At 41.3% G+C, this 19,933-nt stretch overlaps 1 protein-coding gene across 1 annotated transcript in view; it reads left to right on the top strand.

The window, feature by feature from the left end:
* Positions 1-19,933, top strand: part of PRKCE (protein kinase C epsilon) — a 1,245,727-nt gene that overhangs the window by 706,387 nt on the left and 519,407 nt on the right. The window contains exons 5-6 of the mRNA XM_078649672.1: positions 14,341-14,375; positions 17,635-17,720. Of these exons, the coding sequence (XP_078505798.1) occupies positions 14,341-14,375; positions 17,635-17,720 (121 nt within the window). The remainder of the gene's footprint in view (positions 1-14,340; positions 14,376-17,634; positions 17,721-19,933) is intronic.

The following is a 19,933-nucleotide window of genomic DNA, read 5'->3' as shown; positions in this document are numbered from 1 at the left end:
CCAAGGAAATCTATTTGCGATGCCATCTTAAACACAGTATGCTCTCACATGGTGGTTAACCATCACACTGACAGTTCGTTCACAGTATCGTTCTTCAACTCGAATTTCAAGCCTATTGATAAGTTAGTACCTCTTAGAATGAGCAAAAACTCAAGTGATCTCTTCTTCAGTGCCCAGGTTTTCAGCGTCCCTTAAAGCTGAGAAGACCTTGAGAGGAAATGGCAATGCAACTTCTTTCAGGAAGACACATTTAGGTATATAAATGCACTTCATACAATTTAGGAAAAATATGTTTTTAAAAGCCGAAGCTTCACTATTCACCAAAAAAATCAATGAAGCAGAAAATGCACCTTGCACAATTTTTTAAATTGTGAATGCCTTAATAAAACCCAATGTCCTCTTTTGAAAAATTCTCCTTAGAGGACTGAGAGAGACTGATCCTAAAGGCTCATTCTGTCTCGCCTCTTAACTTGTGCCCACCTCATATTCCCCAAATGGTGTCTCATTCATTGAATTCACTGATTAATGCTTTCCTCAACCTCGCCCTTGAATCTGGCTCAGTGCCTATGTGTTGGAAGGAGACACTTTTTCTTCCACTCTTAAAAAAAGCAATATGGATCCCTCTTGTCCTGCTAGCTACAGACCAGTCTCGCTTATTCCTGTTTATTGGAAGATGATAAAATCTGCAGTTAATCACCAGATTACAAAATGTATTAAGGCGAATGGTGTGCAACATCCTTCACAATGCGGGTTCAGATCCGGATTTAGCACATAGACAGCATTTCTAGAGGCAACTGAGTTGATCAAATCCCACCTTGACTTGGGTACCAATACCATCGTAATTTTGTTAGTCTTTTTAGTGGCCTTCAACATGGTGTCACATTTCATACTCCTGCAAAGACTGAAAAAAGCAGGAATTGCTGGCACAGTGTGGTAATGGATCAAATCCTTCCTCTCCAACCAGAAGCAAGCAGTCTTTCTCCCTCCTTTCACATCAGACTTTTATGAGGTAATATGTGGTGTTCCACAGGGCTCGGCCCTAAACCCGTGCCTTTTTAACATCTATCTGGTTCCTGATGATGCTATTGTTCTAGAGTAGGGTTTAAACGTGGTGTCCTACGCCGATGATGCCGAGTTAATGTTTGCCTTTAAACACCTTGATGCCTTGGTCTCAGCCAACTTTTAGGGCTGCGCTATCGGCAGACGCGGCCTGGATACATGAAAGCTGTCTCTGCCCCTCTGACCCTCAAATTCTTGCAAGAGCTCACTAGAAAGTTTATCGTTCATGCATTAATGCCATTGAGAATTGATTATGCCTATGAGATGCTCCTGATCCTCCTCAAGCACTACTAAACTGACTTCATCGAGTCCAGAATGTGACAGCCAGACTTGTGCTGAATATCCCCAAAAGGCAATCAATTCGGAAGGGCTAAAAAAGTCTTCATTGGCTCCCCATCAAGCAAAGACTAGAATTCAAAGCCTTAACGTTAACATTCCGGGCCACTGAACATGAAAGGCCCTGTGTATATCTACGATAAAATCAAAAGAAATCTCCCTGGCAGATCCTTACGTTCAGCCAATCACAACCTACTCTGCATTTCCAAGATAAATAAGGCAATAGCAGGTGGATTCCCCTTCTCCTAATCGGCCCCAATGCTCTGGAACCTCTTACTGGATCATATTTGAGGTGCTACTAGTGAGAATTCATTTAAGCGCCTTTTAAAGACCCACCTCTTTAGAGAGAATCAATGATGGTAGGCCCCTCTTATGTCTACTCTTCTACTGCATCTTACTGTTTACCTAGAGCAGGGATGCTCCTTCTTGGAGCAGCTGTTTTGCGCTTTACAAATCAATTCATTCATTCAGTCATTCATTCTTTCATATCTTCACTTAACTATAGTGTCAACTTAACCTTTTTATTTTCAATGAATTTTTAGTTTTATTTAAATGGACAGTTAGATATTATTACAATACCTAACTATTACGTCAATGTAACCTTTGGTTTTTCAATGAATTTGTTTTTTTGTAATGTAAAGTAACAGCTTATCACATACCTAAAAAGAACATCACTTTCACCTTTGTATTTTTTTGTGAATGTTCGTTTTTTTTATACATGAAGTAAGATCTTAGTGCCATACTCAACCTCCTCGGGTGGCCAATCCCCTTCTGTGCACGTCTTTCACTGAAATGTCCTGCTTCTCATCCATCATCAGAACATATATAGAAATAAAGTAATGGTCTTTCAAAAACGTCTCCTTCTAGATTCAATTCCTAACATCAAGCCACACTTGTGTAAAGCACTCAAAAGAATCAAAAAAGAGATCTGCTATTTGGTTATTCCTTTCATTAGAATATACAACTGCCCAAAGTTTGATCTATGATTATATGCTTGGAAGAACTATTTAGCTTTTCATTTACTTTACCTCGAATGAAATATGTGTTCGTTTGATGGATAAAGTTTTTTTTCAGTTGTAAAGTGTGTAATTCACAAATTTGCAGCCTTTGCAACTGTTACATTACAAGTCACAATGTGCAAATGACACACTGTGAGTTTCCGACTGCCAACATTCCTTTCACAACCGATTTAATAGGAGGAAGGGGCGTGAAAGGGATATTCCCCTTCACCTAGTAAATAGTGCTAGAATGTATCAGTGTTTGCAACCACGTTTATGGTCTCAAGCCATTGATCTGATACGGTCTCCCTAAAGGGGACGCTGTTCAATTTACAAAGTGGAAGCTGTCCAACTGAGACAGTGTCTACCTTGTCAATGTGTGTGTGTGGCGTTGTGGCGTTGATGAGAGCAAACAGTGGCTCAGGTCATTCTCTAAATGCCAGATTTTCGTTTTTCTTTTTTTATTGACAAAACAGCAACAGTCACAACAATCACATAAAAATTAAGAACAACCACGTCTAATCACAATCTGAATAACTGGTGAAATGTTGGGAGCTGGGGACAGTGGAATATTATTAGCTGCCACAGCCCCTATGGTGCAGAGGGGACCAAGCTCCACGGGCACCCTCTGGCACTGTGCATGGGCGGTGGGCCCCTGGCCGAAGAGCTCCTTACAGGATCCGGGAGTGGGGGGCTCCATTTACTTAGCAGAGGTGCCCCCCTCAAAGTTTCATTATGCCACTGGCTGGAGAGATAACAATAGAAAAACACTATTAGCACATCTAGCACTGTAATTGGACTGTAGGATTCTCACTGAATAATCTCCCCTTTGGCCGCCCCTAAAGAGAAGAAAACATCCAGACCAGGAGAAACATCTCATAACAGTTGGTGATGGAAGACGCATTATGATGTGATAGTTCACAGGTCGAGGACGCACCTGCATTCTTGTCTTCTCTGTTTCTCTAGTTGCTTTCTAGTTCTCCACGGGGTTGTTGGTCATTGGTGTGATTTATGAGACGAAAGACTGACAGTAGTAGAGGTGGTCAGCAGGTCCATTTTTTGCACAGTTTTTGCACTCTACCGTCAAAGCTGGCAGCAACTGAGTGGCTGTCTGATTGCCAAAGACTTTTAGATATACAGGGCCCACAGAAGAGGTCATGTGCTTGTGCCCTCTTGGGAGGGCCTTGACTGTGCCCGCAGTTTGGTTGAGGGTCTGTGTGTTGAATGGCGGGGGTGCAGGATTTAGTACATTAGTACTTCCAGCTTTATTTCTTTGTCTTCTCTCCCTTTTGTATACCCTTGTGTGAGGATATTTTTAGTAGGGGGAGCCCAGCTTGTTGGAGATCTTATCAGCTGGTCTCTACCCTCACAGTTATTTGCCCCTTCTTTCTTTGGGAGCACAAGAAGGTGGTGACCTGAGGTGGAGGAGAAAGTCATCCCCAGTCCTCATCTATTGGAGGTGTGTTGAGGCTCTGACCTCCAGGAGTGTGGTGGCCTGGTTTTGGTTTGGTTTGCTTTTCTTTCCTTAATAAATGGTCTATTGTGAAGTCCAAGAAGGAGAGAATATTGGAGTCAACTCTGGTCTGTGCTCAAGCCTTGCTGCACCATTTGTGTTGAGCGGAGTCCATTGTGTTGAGCGGAGTCCAATTGCTTAAGGCCCCAGTGATCATTGAGTCCACTAAGTCTGCCGGTTGACAGCCCAGTGCTGGTTGAACATTTCAATTTGAAATATTCATGGATATAAGTCTCCTTAATTTGATTTTGTATAAGGAGATCTTGGGGAAATAATCAATGTAGATGCTACAGGAATCATGGCTGCTGGAGGGCCCTTCAATGGAGAGCTTTACCGTTTCTACTAAAATCGCTAATGTAGTCAAATTTGGTTGCCCTTCAGGAGGTCAATTGATGTTATGTTCAGTTTTCTGTGGGAAAATGATTTTGATGCTAAAAACCATCTGAGACTGGTTGCTATTATTTTGTTCAATTTTAACGTATAATGCCACAGGTACCTTTTATTACTTTGTCTAAATGTTATATACCACCTAAAGTGCCAATGTTTGAAGACAAATTGCATAAATTAGATTCTGATTTGAACATTTTGTGCTCTTATTTTAAGACCATTTATTTGGGCCGGCGATTTCAACTTAAAAAAGTTTATTTCCGATTTCTATGATGTTTTGAGGGATCAAATGCCTTGTTTAGAAATACAAAATGTGATTTACTATGTAAGAATTAGATCTGGCAGAACTAAACAGCTGTCGATAACTTTATTGCAGCATAATTTGATCAACTTTAATGGTTGTTGCTTGAACGATAAGCCTGCTGCACTGGCATTTATATATGGAAATTGACAAATTCCGTATTGATTACTCATTGATCCTATTGTAACAGTTCAAAGAAATTGGTGATTTTAAGGTGTTCAATTTGGGAATAAAAGATTATTTAACCATGGAGATAACTCATTAGGTGCCAACAGGATGGAACCCACTTGTGAATTAAATTTGGTGGATAGCCACAGAAGTAGGTTCTCGATTGTAGAAGAGAACCTTAAAGAATTATTTAGAATAAAAATTGATGCGTCCATGGTACATGTTTTGGCATTAGTTATTTTGAGTAAAACAACCAGCTGGTAAAAAGATTTGATTGGCTTGAAAGCAAACTTCAGTTCTCATCATGCTCTTGGTAACTATACAAGCTATCTGCTTTTGGGATGGTTTCACCAAGAGTGCCAAAAGCTACAAAGTGCTCTAAGCAAGTTGCATCATAAAGTGAGTTGTAGTGGGAATGATGATGATAGATATGACTTTAGATCTTTGAAAAAATGAATATTGCACAGTTTTACAGAAAAAGAGAGCCTCAGTGAACTTAATTGGTTTAAAATGCAGGAAACCATTGCTTAGTGATACCCTAAGGCCTTTTGGTGTTTGGCTAATTCCGAAGTCACAATTTCTCCCAGTAATTTGGAGGCTCAGATAAGCAAAACGAAATGGGTTGACTTCATTATGGCATTATGCAAGAGCCCCGTCCCTAACAGTATCATCCAGGTGTAAATATGAATACCAGGTGAGTGAGAATTTAATGACTCTATAAGAAGAACAAGAAGAAGTTGAGATTATTGTGGAAATAATTGGTAGTTTGAAATCTTCTTGGGCTGTGGGCCGAGATAGTCTCCCAGCAGTATTAATAAAGGCTAATCCCCTCTGGTGTGTTAACACTCGACCCATTTTTTAAATGGTTCCCAACTACAGTAATAATACCGGATTTCGAGCGGGTGCCATAATTTAGCAGATACATAAAACAGGAAGTCACTGGAAATCTGCTAATTATAGACTACTTTCCCTGCCTGATACAATGTCTAATATTTATGCCCAAACATTGTTAGAACATCTTGAGAACTGGGCATTTGGTAGAGGTATTATCCCAAGTAAACAGGGTTGATTTAGGTAAAATTATTCCACGTGGACAATGGTATGGTCCTCTGGACAATGGCAAAGAGAGCGATTGCAATGATTGGCAAGCTATGTTGCTGTTTCATAGATGTTTGTGCCACTTTTGACCTGGTTGACCATAAAGTCTTGTGGAATAAGTTAGAAAAAATCTAGTCTACTGCAGGATTTGCTTTTTGTGATTCAAAAATTGCAGTGTAAAAACTAGTTTTAGGTTGATCTTTATGGGTTCAGAATACTGTCAGAAAAAATCCCAGTGGAGAATGGACTAAGGGAGGAGTGTGTGTCAGTGCCCCAATGATCTACCTTTTTTATTTCCTATTTACCTTTTGTTTTTTCAAATACACATTTCTTCTCTCCAAAAATTGTGGATGTTCACATTCCATGTCTTATGCACGCAGACAATTTATTCCTCATCGACTATTCTGTAGTTTCTTGCAATCAAAACTCCTTGTTCTTACTTCCTATTGTGAATCTAATGGACTTACTGTTAACGTGGAAAAGACCACAACTGATCTTCTTGAAAGTGGTCAAAGAAGTTTAGATTGTTTCTTAACAATGTATCTGTAGTACAGGTCAGGGTTTATTAATAATTATGGCTTTCTTTTTCAAGTAAATTCAAATTCAAATACTTTATTCGGTATTCTTTGTTAGAAACCATAAAAGTCACACTTTAAAATATAACACATACACTTTAAAACCATGATACAGTAAATGCAATCAGTTATTGTATGGTAACAGCAGTAGTGGCGCACGAGGCAGAGAAAGCTAAAAACAACATCAGTGGGCCCAAGTAAAATGCTATGATATTAAAAGTCCAAACATTTTCTATATTTCATTGCACATTTAAGAAACCCGGCCACATATGGAATACAGTCAGAATTAAGCAGTTGCAAGTGTAAAAGAGCGGGACGTACTTGAATAAAATTAAGTCTTTTTAAAAGAGGTAATAAATAGACAGTCTTAGGCATTACATAATATTTACAAAAAAATAGAAAATGGAGCAAGTCTTGTGGAGACAAATTGTCGCAGCCACAGGGTGCTAACACCATCCCAATGTTACTGCCCCTTGGAACTGCCAATATAAAATGAAAAAGGTTAAATCTAAACCTTGTTAATAAAAAGCGCTCATAGGCTGGCAAAGGACTAGATAAGTACTGCTCTATATCTATGGAGGTTTTAAGCATTAAATGTTTCCTCACACTAGGTTTCAGCAGTTCCTTCTCCTCTCTATCCATTTTTTTTGATTGTATGATGGACTGCTTTATAAACATGACATTCTGCCCGGTAATACAGTCAGGATTAAAAAACAGATCAGAACGTCCCAACTCTATAAAACTTGCTTTTAAGTATTTTAACCAAGGGATCTTCATCTTATTATCGAGGTTTAAAGCTTCTCTTAATATACTGTGTGTGAGGCCTAAGTTCTTGTTGAGCCAACACTCTAGCCAAAAGGTTAAGGGGCGAAGGGCCAAGGTATCACTTATATATGGCATACCTGTTTCCTCGTGGACTGACAGATTTGCTGTCCCCTTTGGGATGCTCAGGAGCTGCTTCAAGAAATTATTTTCTGTCACCTGAAGGCCCTGCAGCCCGCAGTATCCCCACAGATCAGTGCCATAACTTGCTATTGACACACTCTTGGCCTTATAGATTTTAAGCATTGCTGCAACTGGACAATTGCCCATTCTAGCTGCAAATCCGAACAGTGCTGCATTTGCCCTAATAACCTCGCCCCTTTTTTTATTTAAAAGTGCTGCCCAGTTGAGCCGATGGTCCAGCAAGACACCCAAATAGGAAAATGTTTTACAATGTGGCACCCTCATACCGTTCACCTTAAAAGGGTACTGTTTTTTTGAGCAAGACCCCACCTGCATCACATAAGATTTAGTGTTATTTATGGACAAATCACGCTTGTCCATAAATTCGTGAAATGCATCTAGCAGGGTTTCAAGCCCCTTTGGGGTGCGTGCCAGGAGGACTGCGTCGTCCGCATACAAGAGGACGGGCAGACCTCTCCTTCCCACATACGGGCAATCAGCCCCTGTTTCCAACAACACACCTTCCAGGACATTAATGTATAAGTTAAAAAGGAACGGGGCCAATAAGCACCCCTGCCTTACCCCCCTTTTAGTATCAACATTTCTTGATACCTTTAGGTCGTTGGAATGCCTGACATTAGCCTTGGTGTCCCTGTGAAGATCCCTCAGGAAGTCCACCAGGCTTCGCTCCACCCCCATTGCCTCCATGGACCCCCACAGACCCCCTCGATTCACACAATCAAATGCGGAGGAGAGGTCCATGAAGGCCATAAAAACGGAGCCCGTGCGAGCCTTGGTGTACTTCCCTATGATCATATAGAGATTTAAACACTGGGCCATGGTGGAGTGACCTGGGCGAAACCCGTACTGTATGTCAGAGATAATCTTATTCTCCTCTGCCCAGGTACACAGTCTCTTAAGGATTACCCCCCCCCCCCCCCCAATGACCTTGACAACAGAATCAATCAACGAGATTGGCCTGTAATTCTTTGTACAGTTACGATCCCCTTTTTTATGTACCGGGACAATCGTGTAAACACCCCATGAGACTGGGCAACCTCCTCTAGTGGCTGCATTACCCACGGCAGTCAGGATCCCCGCCCAAAAGGTAGGTTCAGATTTGAAGAGATCCGGGGGATGCCATCTGGGCCTGGCGCCTTCTTGTTGGTCAAATTTGCGATACCCTCCCTGAATTCATGCTCTGCGAAAACCACCAAATTCATTTCCCGTTTGCCCTGACGGTATGTAAGGCTTACCGGATGTGTTTTTGAAGATACCTTCAAAATAGGACACCCATTCGTCCTCAGTAATATTGGAGCACACCTCACCGGCCCCTTCCGCTAAAAAAGGTGATCGGTTTATTGTGCTCCAAAATCTGGAACTGTTAGCCAGAGTTACGGGGTCTAGGAGTTCCCTCCACAATGCTTCCTTTATTTCCGACTTGCGCTTGGCTAGGGCATTTTTATAGTTTTTCCTAAGGGTGCAAATCAGAGCCCTATCCCTTGGTGTCTTTATTAGCCCGGCCTTGAGGTCTCTTGCTGCTTTGGAACAGGTATGACAGAACCACTTAGGTCCACTGGGCAAACTCTTTCTCCCTTGTGCGAGTAACATGCCCCCTATTGTAGACGAGATTCCTTCAAAAGATTTTAAAATACACAGAGGAGTTGATTCCTAGTTGAGGCAACAGGAAAATTCTGCCTCACATTCTACTTTGAGTGACTCATGAAAAGTGGATGGAATGATCTGTTTCCATTTAATCCGCCGCCCTCCATCGGTGGTTTGGAGGTTATTACTACCTATCACTCTATCTTTTATCCTCAATGTACTCCCACCTAGAGTCACACAGACAGGGTTGTGATCACTATGTGAACTTGGGATAATGGAAAAGCCCTTCAGAAGAGGTGCTATAGATCTAGATAGTAGTATGTGGTCTATAAAGGTTCCACTGCCACTCCCCTTAAATGTAGGATCCCTTAATTTACAATGAGGGGAGACAAAATTCATTGCCGGGGCTAAATCCTGCTCAGCGAGCATGTCATTCAATTCTCCTCCCTGCATGGTGTGCTCAAAGTGGAGGCCCGAAATTAGAGGGCAACCCAAGAGCCCCATGGTGTGTAACATGGGGTCACCACACAGGTGGATATTAAAATCTCCTAATATAAGCAGGTTGTTCTCGTGAGAGCCCCCTTCCTGATTAACAAAACTATTCAAATCTATGATCCCACTTCCTTTTTCTCTGTTAATGGAATTATAGAAGTTTAACACCAAGAGGGAGCCAGCCTTGTTACCCAAGGAGATAGCCTGGATATTGCTGTTGGCAGTTGGAATATTCCTAATGCTGCATCGATGAGCCAACGATGCAAAAATGGCAAGACCACCCTTAGCTCTTCTACTAGTACCTCTAGTTGATGGAACATAAAAAGCTTGGTACCCCTCCAACGAAATGTCACAATTTACTAGCCACGTTTCTTGGAGACAGATAAGCGTAAATTTGCTATTGAATTGTACCCATAAAGGGTCCATAACTTTACGCGCTAACCCTGCCACGTTCCATGAGAGAACATTGTGGGATGAATAATTCTTATATACCCCCTGCGTGTCATCTCCCAAAGAAACGGGCAAAGCTACTTCAAGGCAAATATCATCACTAGACCCCTCCGATAAATTATAATCGGGTTTATCCAAATCGGCCATCGGGGGTGCGGGCTCAAACACGGGAATGACTGCTAAACTGCTAAATGTTGGTGAGGGATTTTTGATGTAACAGAGATAATCTTGTTGATCCCCACCCAGTCAATCACAGTCATTAAGCCCGGAAAGTACCGCATAGCGATTTTGGGCCTCAAATTGCGATGGAGGTCCATAACTGCCCCAAATAGGCTCCCTTAATGAAATTGACCGTGGTAAGCCCAGCCTCTTTTGCCCTCTACGACAGTGTGTCCAATCACTCTATTCCCCAATTCTATCGTCTAATCTGTTTTTATCATTTCCCCTATAGAAAAAACCCAAGGGCAAAATCTCTATTCCCTCTCCTCTATGCTCTCCGCCTTCCCTCTCGTCTCTAAAAACCCTTTCTGCTATTGCTGGATCGTTAAAATTAACCACAATGCAGTCTCCATTTCTTGTTTTTCGTGTACTGCCTATCCAGGAAACTCGGCGGGACATAATAACATTACGCCCCGCCGTGTAACCCATCCTCGTGTTACATTGTAACCAATGGGTGACCTTATTCCTTAGCTGATCGTAACCCTCCTTGGTTCCCTCAGGCAAGGGTGGTACATTAGCAAGAACCAGCACCAATGGTGTCGATTCCGGAGGTAGATCAATAACCGGGAATTTTTCCATTGAGGGTACAACTGAGGGTCTTATTCCCACAGGCTGAGGAGTTGGCCAAATATTCCTTGCTGGCTGTTGTGAGTTTGCAGTCAATACATTAGATTTGCCAGGGCCCCCCTGATTCTTGGATCTAACATTGCTTGTTCCAGGCTCCTTTTCTGAGTTGGCCCCTTGCTCTGCATCTAAAGTATTCGATTCCTGACGTAATGCTGTGAGAGGAATTATGGTCTGGGTAGGAGAAGATAGCGGAGTGCCCCCCTTATGTGAGTTAGCAGTAAGACTTTCCAACTTTGGGTATTTTCACTAGCCACCAATTGTAGCTTCCCTAAATCCTGGTTTATTATCTTCAGCCTCTCTAGAAGAGGGGGCATAAAAGATTTAAGCAGCTGTTCAATTTGGGACATAAAACCTGCTGCTTCACTAGGCCCCGATATGGTACACACAGGAGGAAATAGTGTGGCTTTGGAAGTTGCCTTAGGGGCCACTTGCCTCGGTACAAGGGAAGTGTTGATAGTCTTATTATTAGTGGCGGGAATCACTTTCACTGGTTTATTTATTATTTTGGGGATTTTAGATCTTTTCCCCATTTGTCTACCGCCTCCCCTTTTCCTTTTCCCTGATTGAGTAATATTTGGGGCCATTGAGTTCTGGTTCGACACAACAGGCACTTTCTTAGTGGTTAAAGTTATTGGATGATGTTCTTCGGGAGATGAAATGCTAACAGAAGAGTCGGTTATAATTAAATTACACCCATCGGAGTCTGAGCATGTTTCCCATGAACTGAGCCCGCTTATTTCAGTGGGAAACGACTTTTCTGGTGTCCTGGCATTTTGAATTTTCCCCAAAGAGGACCGTTTTGTCCCCAAAAGTTCCAAGGATAACCTTTTTTCTGTGAGGGCAATTCCGCGCTCCAAGACTACAGCCGCTCTCGTAATGAAGTTATCCAAAGTCCCTGTTACACTGCCTCCCGTTATACTATGCATTGACTTCCTACCCTTCCCTGGTAAATGGGCCATAATCACAGAGAGTGATGATAAATGTATCAATCAGGTCAAAAGCAGATACATATGACACAATATAGTCCCGGTCACCTGACGATCACAATACTGAACTGCAAACGTTAGTGGGGTGGCCCAGCCCGGCCTTATGCGGCCTGTGACGGCCTAGGACGGTCCCGCCCTTGTCCCGGGCTTAACCCGGCGCGTCCCGCGACGCGGAGGAAGTGCCGGTGTTTTGAGCCTGTAGTCCCCCCGCTCGGCGGCCACTGATGGACTTGTGGGCGGCAGCGGGGGGACGAGCAGCCAAGGAAGACGAGGGTCCCGCAAGGGCAACTGGGCACAAGATTTATGGTCTCCTGGCCGGTGCGGCAAGCAAAGGTGCGGCAGGTATGGCTGATGTCTTTTTCAAGTAACCTTAAATGAGACAGTCATACAGTGGCATTAAGATGTTTGTTACTCTCTACTGTTAATGATCTCAAAAGATTTGACACTCATTTTGGAGGTTATTCGGTTGAACCTTAAAGAAAACAATCCAAGATAAATGAATACCTCAAGCCCTTTATGGGGCAAACTGATTTCTTTGGGACAGTGAGTCAATTTGGAGAGTTTGTGCTGAAAAAATCTTTTGTGTGTCCCCTTAAATTCTATGATTCAGACAATAAGATTAGAGTTGGGAACTCATTCATGTGTGATATTAGTGCGATACTGCACATTGGTATCTCTTTTAATGACACATTTTCTGTAAGAACAATTAGTGACGTGTCTCGGCCAGATGAATTTTCCTGCCTTCTCTCTAATTTTGCTGCCAATTCTGAATGATACGTTGATATTGGTAAGTACCAATTTTCGTTGTCCTTGTCAAAGTTAAAGAGCCTCCGGTGTGACAATGTTAGGGAGGGATAGTTCTCAAAATGGAGAAAGACTAATGACAAAGAAGTCTGTGGGTCATTCTACTTGTAGTTTGGGAGATGCAAAGTCCTTTCCTTATCTATCTCAGTTTCCTGAGAAATGAGTTTTAAATGTGATTTTCCAGCTTCATATAGGGATCAATCCAGCCTGGAGATGTTTTGTCTTCAAGGATGAATCTTCGAAAATAATGGCTGCTACATTTGTGACCATGAAGTGAAACATCACCTACTCAATCTCATATTAGATTGTAGTCTACTTTTATGAATGACAGTACAGTAATTCCTCTCTATTGTTTAGAAATGCCAGGGTGTGAGTCTTGTTGGATCTGGCATCATTCTCCAGAAATAGCATTTTATAGTCCAGGTTCAAGATGTAGTCAAATGCACAACCCTCGAACTTATGGTACATCTGGATTACATCTGTATTCTAATTCTCTATTTTACAATTTTTTTTCTAGGCAGATGTAATATTTTCACATCTATTTCATAGTACCCTCAAATGAGACATTCAGTGCATCAATGTGGTTAGTTGTTTCATATGGATACTTTTAATGCTACCAATGGTTTGTCTTTCTTTGAGTGAGAGTAACTTCTGAGTTTCCAGAAACAATCTGAATTTCTGGGTGCAAAAAAACACTTTTATTTTTAAGTAGCCCGTTTTTCTTCTTTATTGGGATTATGCCGTACCGAGAACAATACCTCTACAATTTGCTACCAGTGTTCTCAGATGCCCAAGAAGGGAGATCCACACGCCCTTTTTCAGGCATCCCTCTACTGTTCTTACTTAGCTGCTCAGCTGCTTTCCCTCTCCACTGCAGTGCTGCATCGAGGCCTCTCTTCTCTGCAATTCCAGCACCTGATCTCTGGGGTGTGAGATCCCTATAGTCCTCTCTTGGGTGTCCCTTCAGCATTTTGCCTAAGGGTTTCAGCAGGGTACTAGCGACTCCCAGCCTTGAGCTCCCTGGATGCTCTGATCCCATAGCGGGTATGTATAGCCTACCTCTCACTCTGAGGTAGACCCACAAAGGAGGCTCTAAACGTCAGGGCATCTTAAAGTCTGCCAGGCTCTGTCCCTCCTGCTACTTCTAGGTTTTTTCAAAAAGCCCCTGTCCCTTCAATGAGTTTGAATAAAGGGATGTAGGTCTGCTGCCCCTCACAGTCCTCCATCTTTCATTTGCAGAGTCACAAAATGACTATTGCCTCATTCATATTAATGATGCTGGAGTTCTTCTGCCTCCATGCAAATTTGTAATTTCTGAGTTGACTGACAAGTGCATCACTCCCATTGCAAAATGGAGGTAGGTTCCAAAGGCAGTGGGTGTGCAAAAAATAGCAATTGGTTTTCAAGCCCACCTTATTACCTCAGGTCATATGTGCTACTCTCTGTGATTGTGTGACTGAAATAAACCATCATTTAAAACCTGCTTGTGGGACCCCTATATATTGTTGACATTGTATGGAAAACTAAACCCCCAGCCCTGCCACAGTATTTTGCCTCATGATTCCTTCTTCCTGTAACTAAGGGATGGGTAGCAGTAGTAGTGTGGTTCATCCTGACACCCCACTAATAGAGATTATCAAACCTCAACTGTGTTGTGTACTATTGATTGTGAAGATAGATTTCACATTAACTCAAGTGTATTTGTAATTCTCTCACTGCAATGAATATGTTAGAACTTTCCTGTTATCTTATGTATATTTCTTTGTTTCATTCACAGGGGAGTAATAGGGAAACAGGGATATCAATGCCAAGGTAAGAAGTATGCTTTGATGTTGTTTTGTTAACAAGCTAATTTGTCTGAAGTCTTGTTTGTGCTGCATGCTGATGAGCTGTGACGCGTGGAGTGGCCTTGTAATGTCAGGACATCGCTAACAAGACCTTGCCGCAGGGAGCTGCAGCATGCCCTAGAGCTAACTTTATCTACCGGGTCTTTTTTACAAGATGCTTAAAGCAATTAGAAGATGAGAAATCAAAGGACCCCAAACCACGCCATACATGTGTGCATTTGTCTAAGGATGGGCAACCAACAAACACACCCATATTGTTGACAAAGCATGACTGCTAAAATGCTACCACATTAGTTCATCTCCCATCGTGTTGACACTATATACAAGCCTGATCCATGTTTTTATATTATCCAATTTGAACATGTTGTGACTAAGCCCTGACTGGTTCATTTATGCAGGAGTCAGTGATGTTGATTGTTGAGATTATAAAATGTACTATTATGTCAATGCAAATATATAGTTATTGTTTTAATATAACTTTTCAAAATGGTGGTTAGCCTTCCCCATAGTGTCCTTGTTGACCGTTAAAGAGATAAGGCAGAGACAGGTGAACTAATTTGCTCAGGATTACGAAGCTAATCGAATGGGGGTTGTCAGGACAAGACCTAGAACTTAGAAGATAATTAGTTAATAGGCTAAACATTCCTTGCAATCGTGGCAGATAACCGATCTTTGACAAAGGCTCTTTAAGAAGCATTCGTTCTAGCTATTATGAACTTGTAATTGAATTCAGTGTGGTTTTAGAAATCTTTTGCTGCTCATGGGCACATAACAGACATCTAAAACCATAGGTGTACAGTTTTCTAACTCTGATGTCACCCAGGACATTAGTGACCAGTTATTCCTTCTTTTTAAGTCTTTGGAGACTCATGTAATGGGTAAAGGAATTGTTGGGGTGAGTAGAGCTTACAATTTCCTAAGATGCCACAATCTCAGAGTGCGCTAATTGAATTAAGTTCCAACAAATCAAAACTGAGTAGTTAAAACTAAATCTTCAACTTTGTTTTTGTGGTACCACTTGAATAGTTAGCGGGGCATTGGAGGAACATTGAGGTGAAACTGAAAAGGGCATAAGAACAGCCTACTTTGTTCTAAAAAAACAACACCACACAAAGACGCTTAACTTTGCCAGAGTAAGACTATACATATTATGGGTAATTGTCTTTCAGCAGGTTAAAAGGAATGCGTAGGAATTTATTTTATTTCTGTAAACAACAGACATCTAATTTTTAAAGCCGGGAAGCAATGGGTTCCCTTCATATTTCACTTGGCAAAGGTTTTAGCTTGTGCTTGACTCCTGTCCAGGGAAGACATGGCCTGGCAGTTCGGTCTGGACTGTTCCCATGAGGCAAAGGGTCAAGACTGATTTCCATATGGCTATGTCTGAACTGGGGTGGCGTGGTGAGCAAAATAACGATGGATTACATCCAGATCTGTGACTGGGGGTGAATGTTTGACAATGTTCAACATTCCGTCCATCAACTTTTTGTGTTGCATTTTCACCTTAAGTGGGAAGGGTATGCCCAGACGTGGGTCCCGTGCTCACTACGCCACTGGAGTCAAGCTATCCTGGCTGATGAGGCTGAAAGCCCTTAACCAGTCCTAGGATGCTTGATTCCTGTCCAGGGAAGACATGGCCTGGCCGTTCGGTCTGGACTGTTCCCATGCGGCACAGGGTCAAGACTGATTTGCATATGGCTATGTCTGAACGGGGGTGGCGTGGTGAGCAAAATAACGATGGATTAAACCCAGATCTGTGACTGGGGGTAAATGTTTGACAATGTTCAACATTCCGTTCATCAACTTTTTGTGTTGCAAAGGTTTTAGCTTTCCATAAAGTCAATGTGAAAAATGACAAAACTAGTGTCTCATGTTTACTACTAGGGGACCTACTCACAAAGGAATTTCGAATGTGAAAAGTAGAACTCCTGTAGTATTGTTTTATGTACTCTTGCTTGCCTAAGTAAATTGGCCCCAACTTATATAAATTGGGTCTAAAATACTCATGGAATATTCTTTATACAATTCGTAAATATTGAAAGGACTGTGCATTGGTTCCACTTTTACTAATAGCGAGTTGGCCATTTTGTGGCTGATTTGCAAATAATATTTGAGTATGGAAAAGAGTAGTCCTGTAGTACTCCTTCTTGTACTCATAAAAGCCTCGGTGAATTGGCCCCTGGGTTCTTTAGTGTTTCATTTACCGTTTGGTTTTGTAGTAGCCAAATCTCCTATGCAAGGACCAAGCTAAAAAAAATCAATTTGGAAAGACTTAAATTCACCACTGAGCTGGATGTGCACATTCACTTCATTAGACCGGCCCAGCCTCACACATGAATTCATCCTTTGCATATCCTCAGACAGCCAACCACATCTTTGCATCCTAGAGTGAGGTGATTGCCGATCTTCATCATGCTTGATGAAGATGTTGAGATCCATAATCTTCTGCGGTGGAGATCATGACACAGAACACTCTGCAACGCTGTGGTTGAAATTAGATCACCAATAAAAAATTGCGAAATAAACCAAGAGTGAAATCAGATGCCAAGTTGCGGAAGTCTGAAGATCAAACGGCAGCTAGGGTGACTAGAGTTTTTAGACCACGACTTGACATCTTAATACACAATATTTATTTTCAGGTGTGGTCATTTTCAGGGATGTCTCTTAATTCACACAGATGTCTTAAAATACACAAGGAAACATGATGTTCATTAACTTGTCTGGTGCATCTGGGACTCACCAGGACAAATGCATGCTGCTTTCCAAAGAGTTTAAATTGGGGTCTTAATGTGTCCATAAATGTTGAAAGGAGTGTCTATCCTGGTATTTGACTAAACAAATTTCCTTTCAAGTTCTAGTGTAGAGTGGTCAGTAAATTGTGCAATTATTATAAGGTCTCCACTCATGAATGGAGAAACAAAGTACCTCTATTATTATCCTTGGTCACATGACTTTTTAATGACTTGCACGCACAAACTTCCAGCAGCTTCAGAGTCCTATGTACACATCACATTGAATGAAAGCGCTCACTTTGATCTGACTTCTGAAAGTAGCTTACCTGCAGAGAATGAATATATGATGCATATTTAATGAATTTGTGTTTCTCAGGTAGGCAACGGGCACAGTAAGATTCTTCGCTTAATGTTCAACACATCTCCTTAACATATATTCCTCTTTAAAAAATACCTACCTGAGAGCCCTAACCTTCAACTTTGTGTTTACAGTTTGCACTTGTGTCGTCCACAAAAGATGTCATGAACTTATCATAACCAAGTGTGCTGGGTTAAAGAAACAGGAAACTCAAGATGAGGTAAATTTTTGTGCTGCCCTAAAATCTTCATTTCGCAAATGGTGTTTCTTGCTTTACACCTGCCCACAACTTGCCTTTCTTTCATTGTTATCTTTGCAGTGTACTATAACTGTGTGTTTTTGGAACTGCTCATCAGATATGTCTTTTTGGCCGGGTACTGTTCCAGCCATTTAATATTCTAGAAATGTGTGTCCTGGGAAATGAATGTGTGCCAATACCTTGTCCTGTTTTCTAGACATATCTACATTTGTAAAACTTGTAGGTGCCAATTTAACACAAAATTTTAGTGCAGAGATTTTAAATTTGCCAAAGCACATGAGTCCAAATGACCAAATGCATATTGCGAATTGGAAAAGTCTTTCTGACTCAGAGTGTGCATTTGACAAAACAGCAGGAAGAGGGGATGTGGAAGGGGCATTCCTTCATTTCTGAATCACAGTCAAGTGTGTCAATGGTTTGCAACTCTAATTTCGACATTGCAAGCTGTTTATTGAACAAGGACACCCAAAAGAGGGTGGTATCCATTTGCAAAGTAGAAGCTGTCCGTGATGGCCAGGGTGCAACTGCCTACACCCCATTTCCATTAACTGAATGGAGGTCGGCTGTTCCTGTCAAACCTCCATTCTTACATTTGTAACCCATTCCATGGAATTCACATACAGAATTCTGCCTCATGAATACTATTGGGGCCATATTTTGTACATTCTACTAAATGGTTAATTTACTCAACAAAGAATGTGCACATTTGTGGCAGTGCAAAGTGAAGGCCGGATTGCTGAGCAGTTCAATTTTGTGCAACAATTGTCTTGAGATCTGAAATTCAGTATATTGTGCTCATATGGCCAGTTTTAGAGTTTGGCGGGTGGGTACTCGGTCACAAACGTAACAGATATCTCATCTACTTCTTTACAAGTGCCATAGGATATCAAGCAATTGTAGTGAGGCAGACGGGAAATACATCACGTTTGTAACAGAGTAACCCATCTGCCAACCTCTAAATCAGGCCCTTTGTTTATTATGTATTTACTTTTAAATGAATTAACCCCTTCGGCGCTGATGACGAGCTCAGCTCGTCATCAGTTGCGCCGCTCGCACGCTGATGACGAGTTGAGCTTGTCATGTAACGCGGCTTTTTGAAAAAAGCAGCGTAGCGCAAAAATAGCCGCATTGCGCATGCGGTCAAAAAGCACTTCAGGATACCTTGTTTGCAGCTCCCATATCTTGCTTTTGTCAAAAATGTTAAGCTTTCATCTGTCTGCAGGCCTTTTATTCTTCAAAAGTTGTAATAGTGTTAATTGCCTTAACTGAATGTAATATGTTAACCAGATGAGGTTTTATTGGCCAAAGAGATTTCTTTGACGCTGATCATGGGTCCTTTCCCATGGGGCATTAAATTCTCAATAACAGCCTCATATGATCCTCCCATGTCCTGAAAGAGTGTATATTGCAGTAATAACTCACTTTGAATAGGACAGTAAAATTCTTCAATTGGACCTAAAGTTAGATCTTGTTCCTACTTTGAGACTGTTCCAAAATAGTACACATTTGCAAGAGCTTGAAAGACGTCACCTCCTGCTGTGGTCTTGTTCTGCTGACACACACATTTTATCCTGGCTGTAACAACAAGCTTTGTATTAGATAATCTAATGATTATAGTGCAGAATGTATTGCATCTTCCCTAACAGCGTTTATGTTGTCTTTGAGTCACGCTGTACTTTACACATGACTGCGTACAAGTGAACTATGTCAAAGACACAGTGACATGTTTTTCTCCTGGAAACTGCTTAATGTTTTAAATTGATTCAGGTGACTTTCAGATCTAAATTATTAAAATGCAAGCAGTTTTCATCATTGCCTTCATTTTCCCACCAGAATTTCCCCAAAATGTATTTAAGTGATTGTAGACTTTAAAAACCGTTCAATTCATATGTAAGTTTAGTTAAGTGATTGTAGACTTTAAAAACCGTTCAATTCATATATAAGTTAAGTGATTGTAGACTTTAAAAACCGTTCAATTCAAATATAAGTTTATTTCCATTTCAAAGAAACATGAAACTCAACAGAAACATTGCAGCATTTAATAATGGGCCGAAATAAAAAAATCTTCAAATAAAATTATTCCTATTCATTGAAACCTTCCGAGAAATCTTTAAAAAAAATTTTTTTGACAGATTCGCTATTTCATAATTTTGCATAATTTTACTGCTGAGAGT

The sequence above is a fragment of the Lissotriton helveticus genome, chromosome 6 (genome assembly GCF_964261635.1).
Source record: "Lissotriton helveticus chromosome 6, aLisHel1.1, whole genome shotgun sequence".
In the NCBI taxonomy this organism is placed as follows: domain Eukaryota; kingdom Metazoa; phylum Chordata; class Amphibia; order Caudata; family Salamandridae; genus Lissotriton; species Lissotriton helveticus.
Note: the sequence above shows the minus strand (reverse complement) of the source record. Positions and strands in the feature narration are given on the sequence as shown.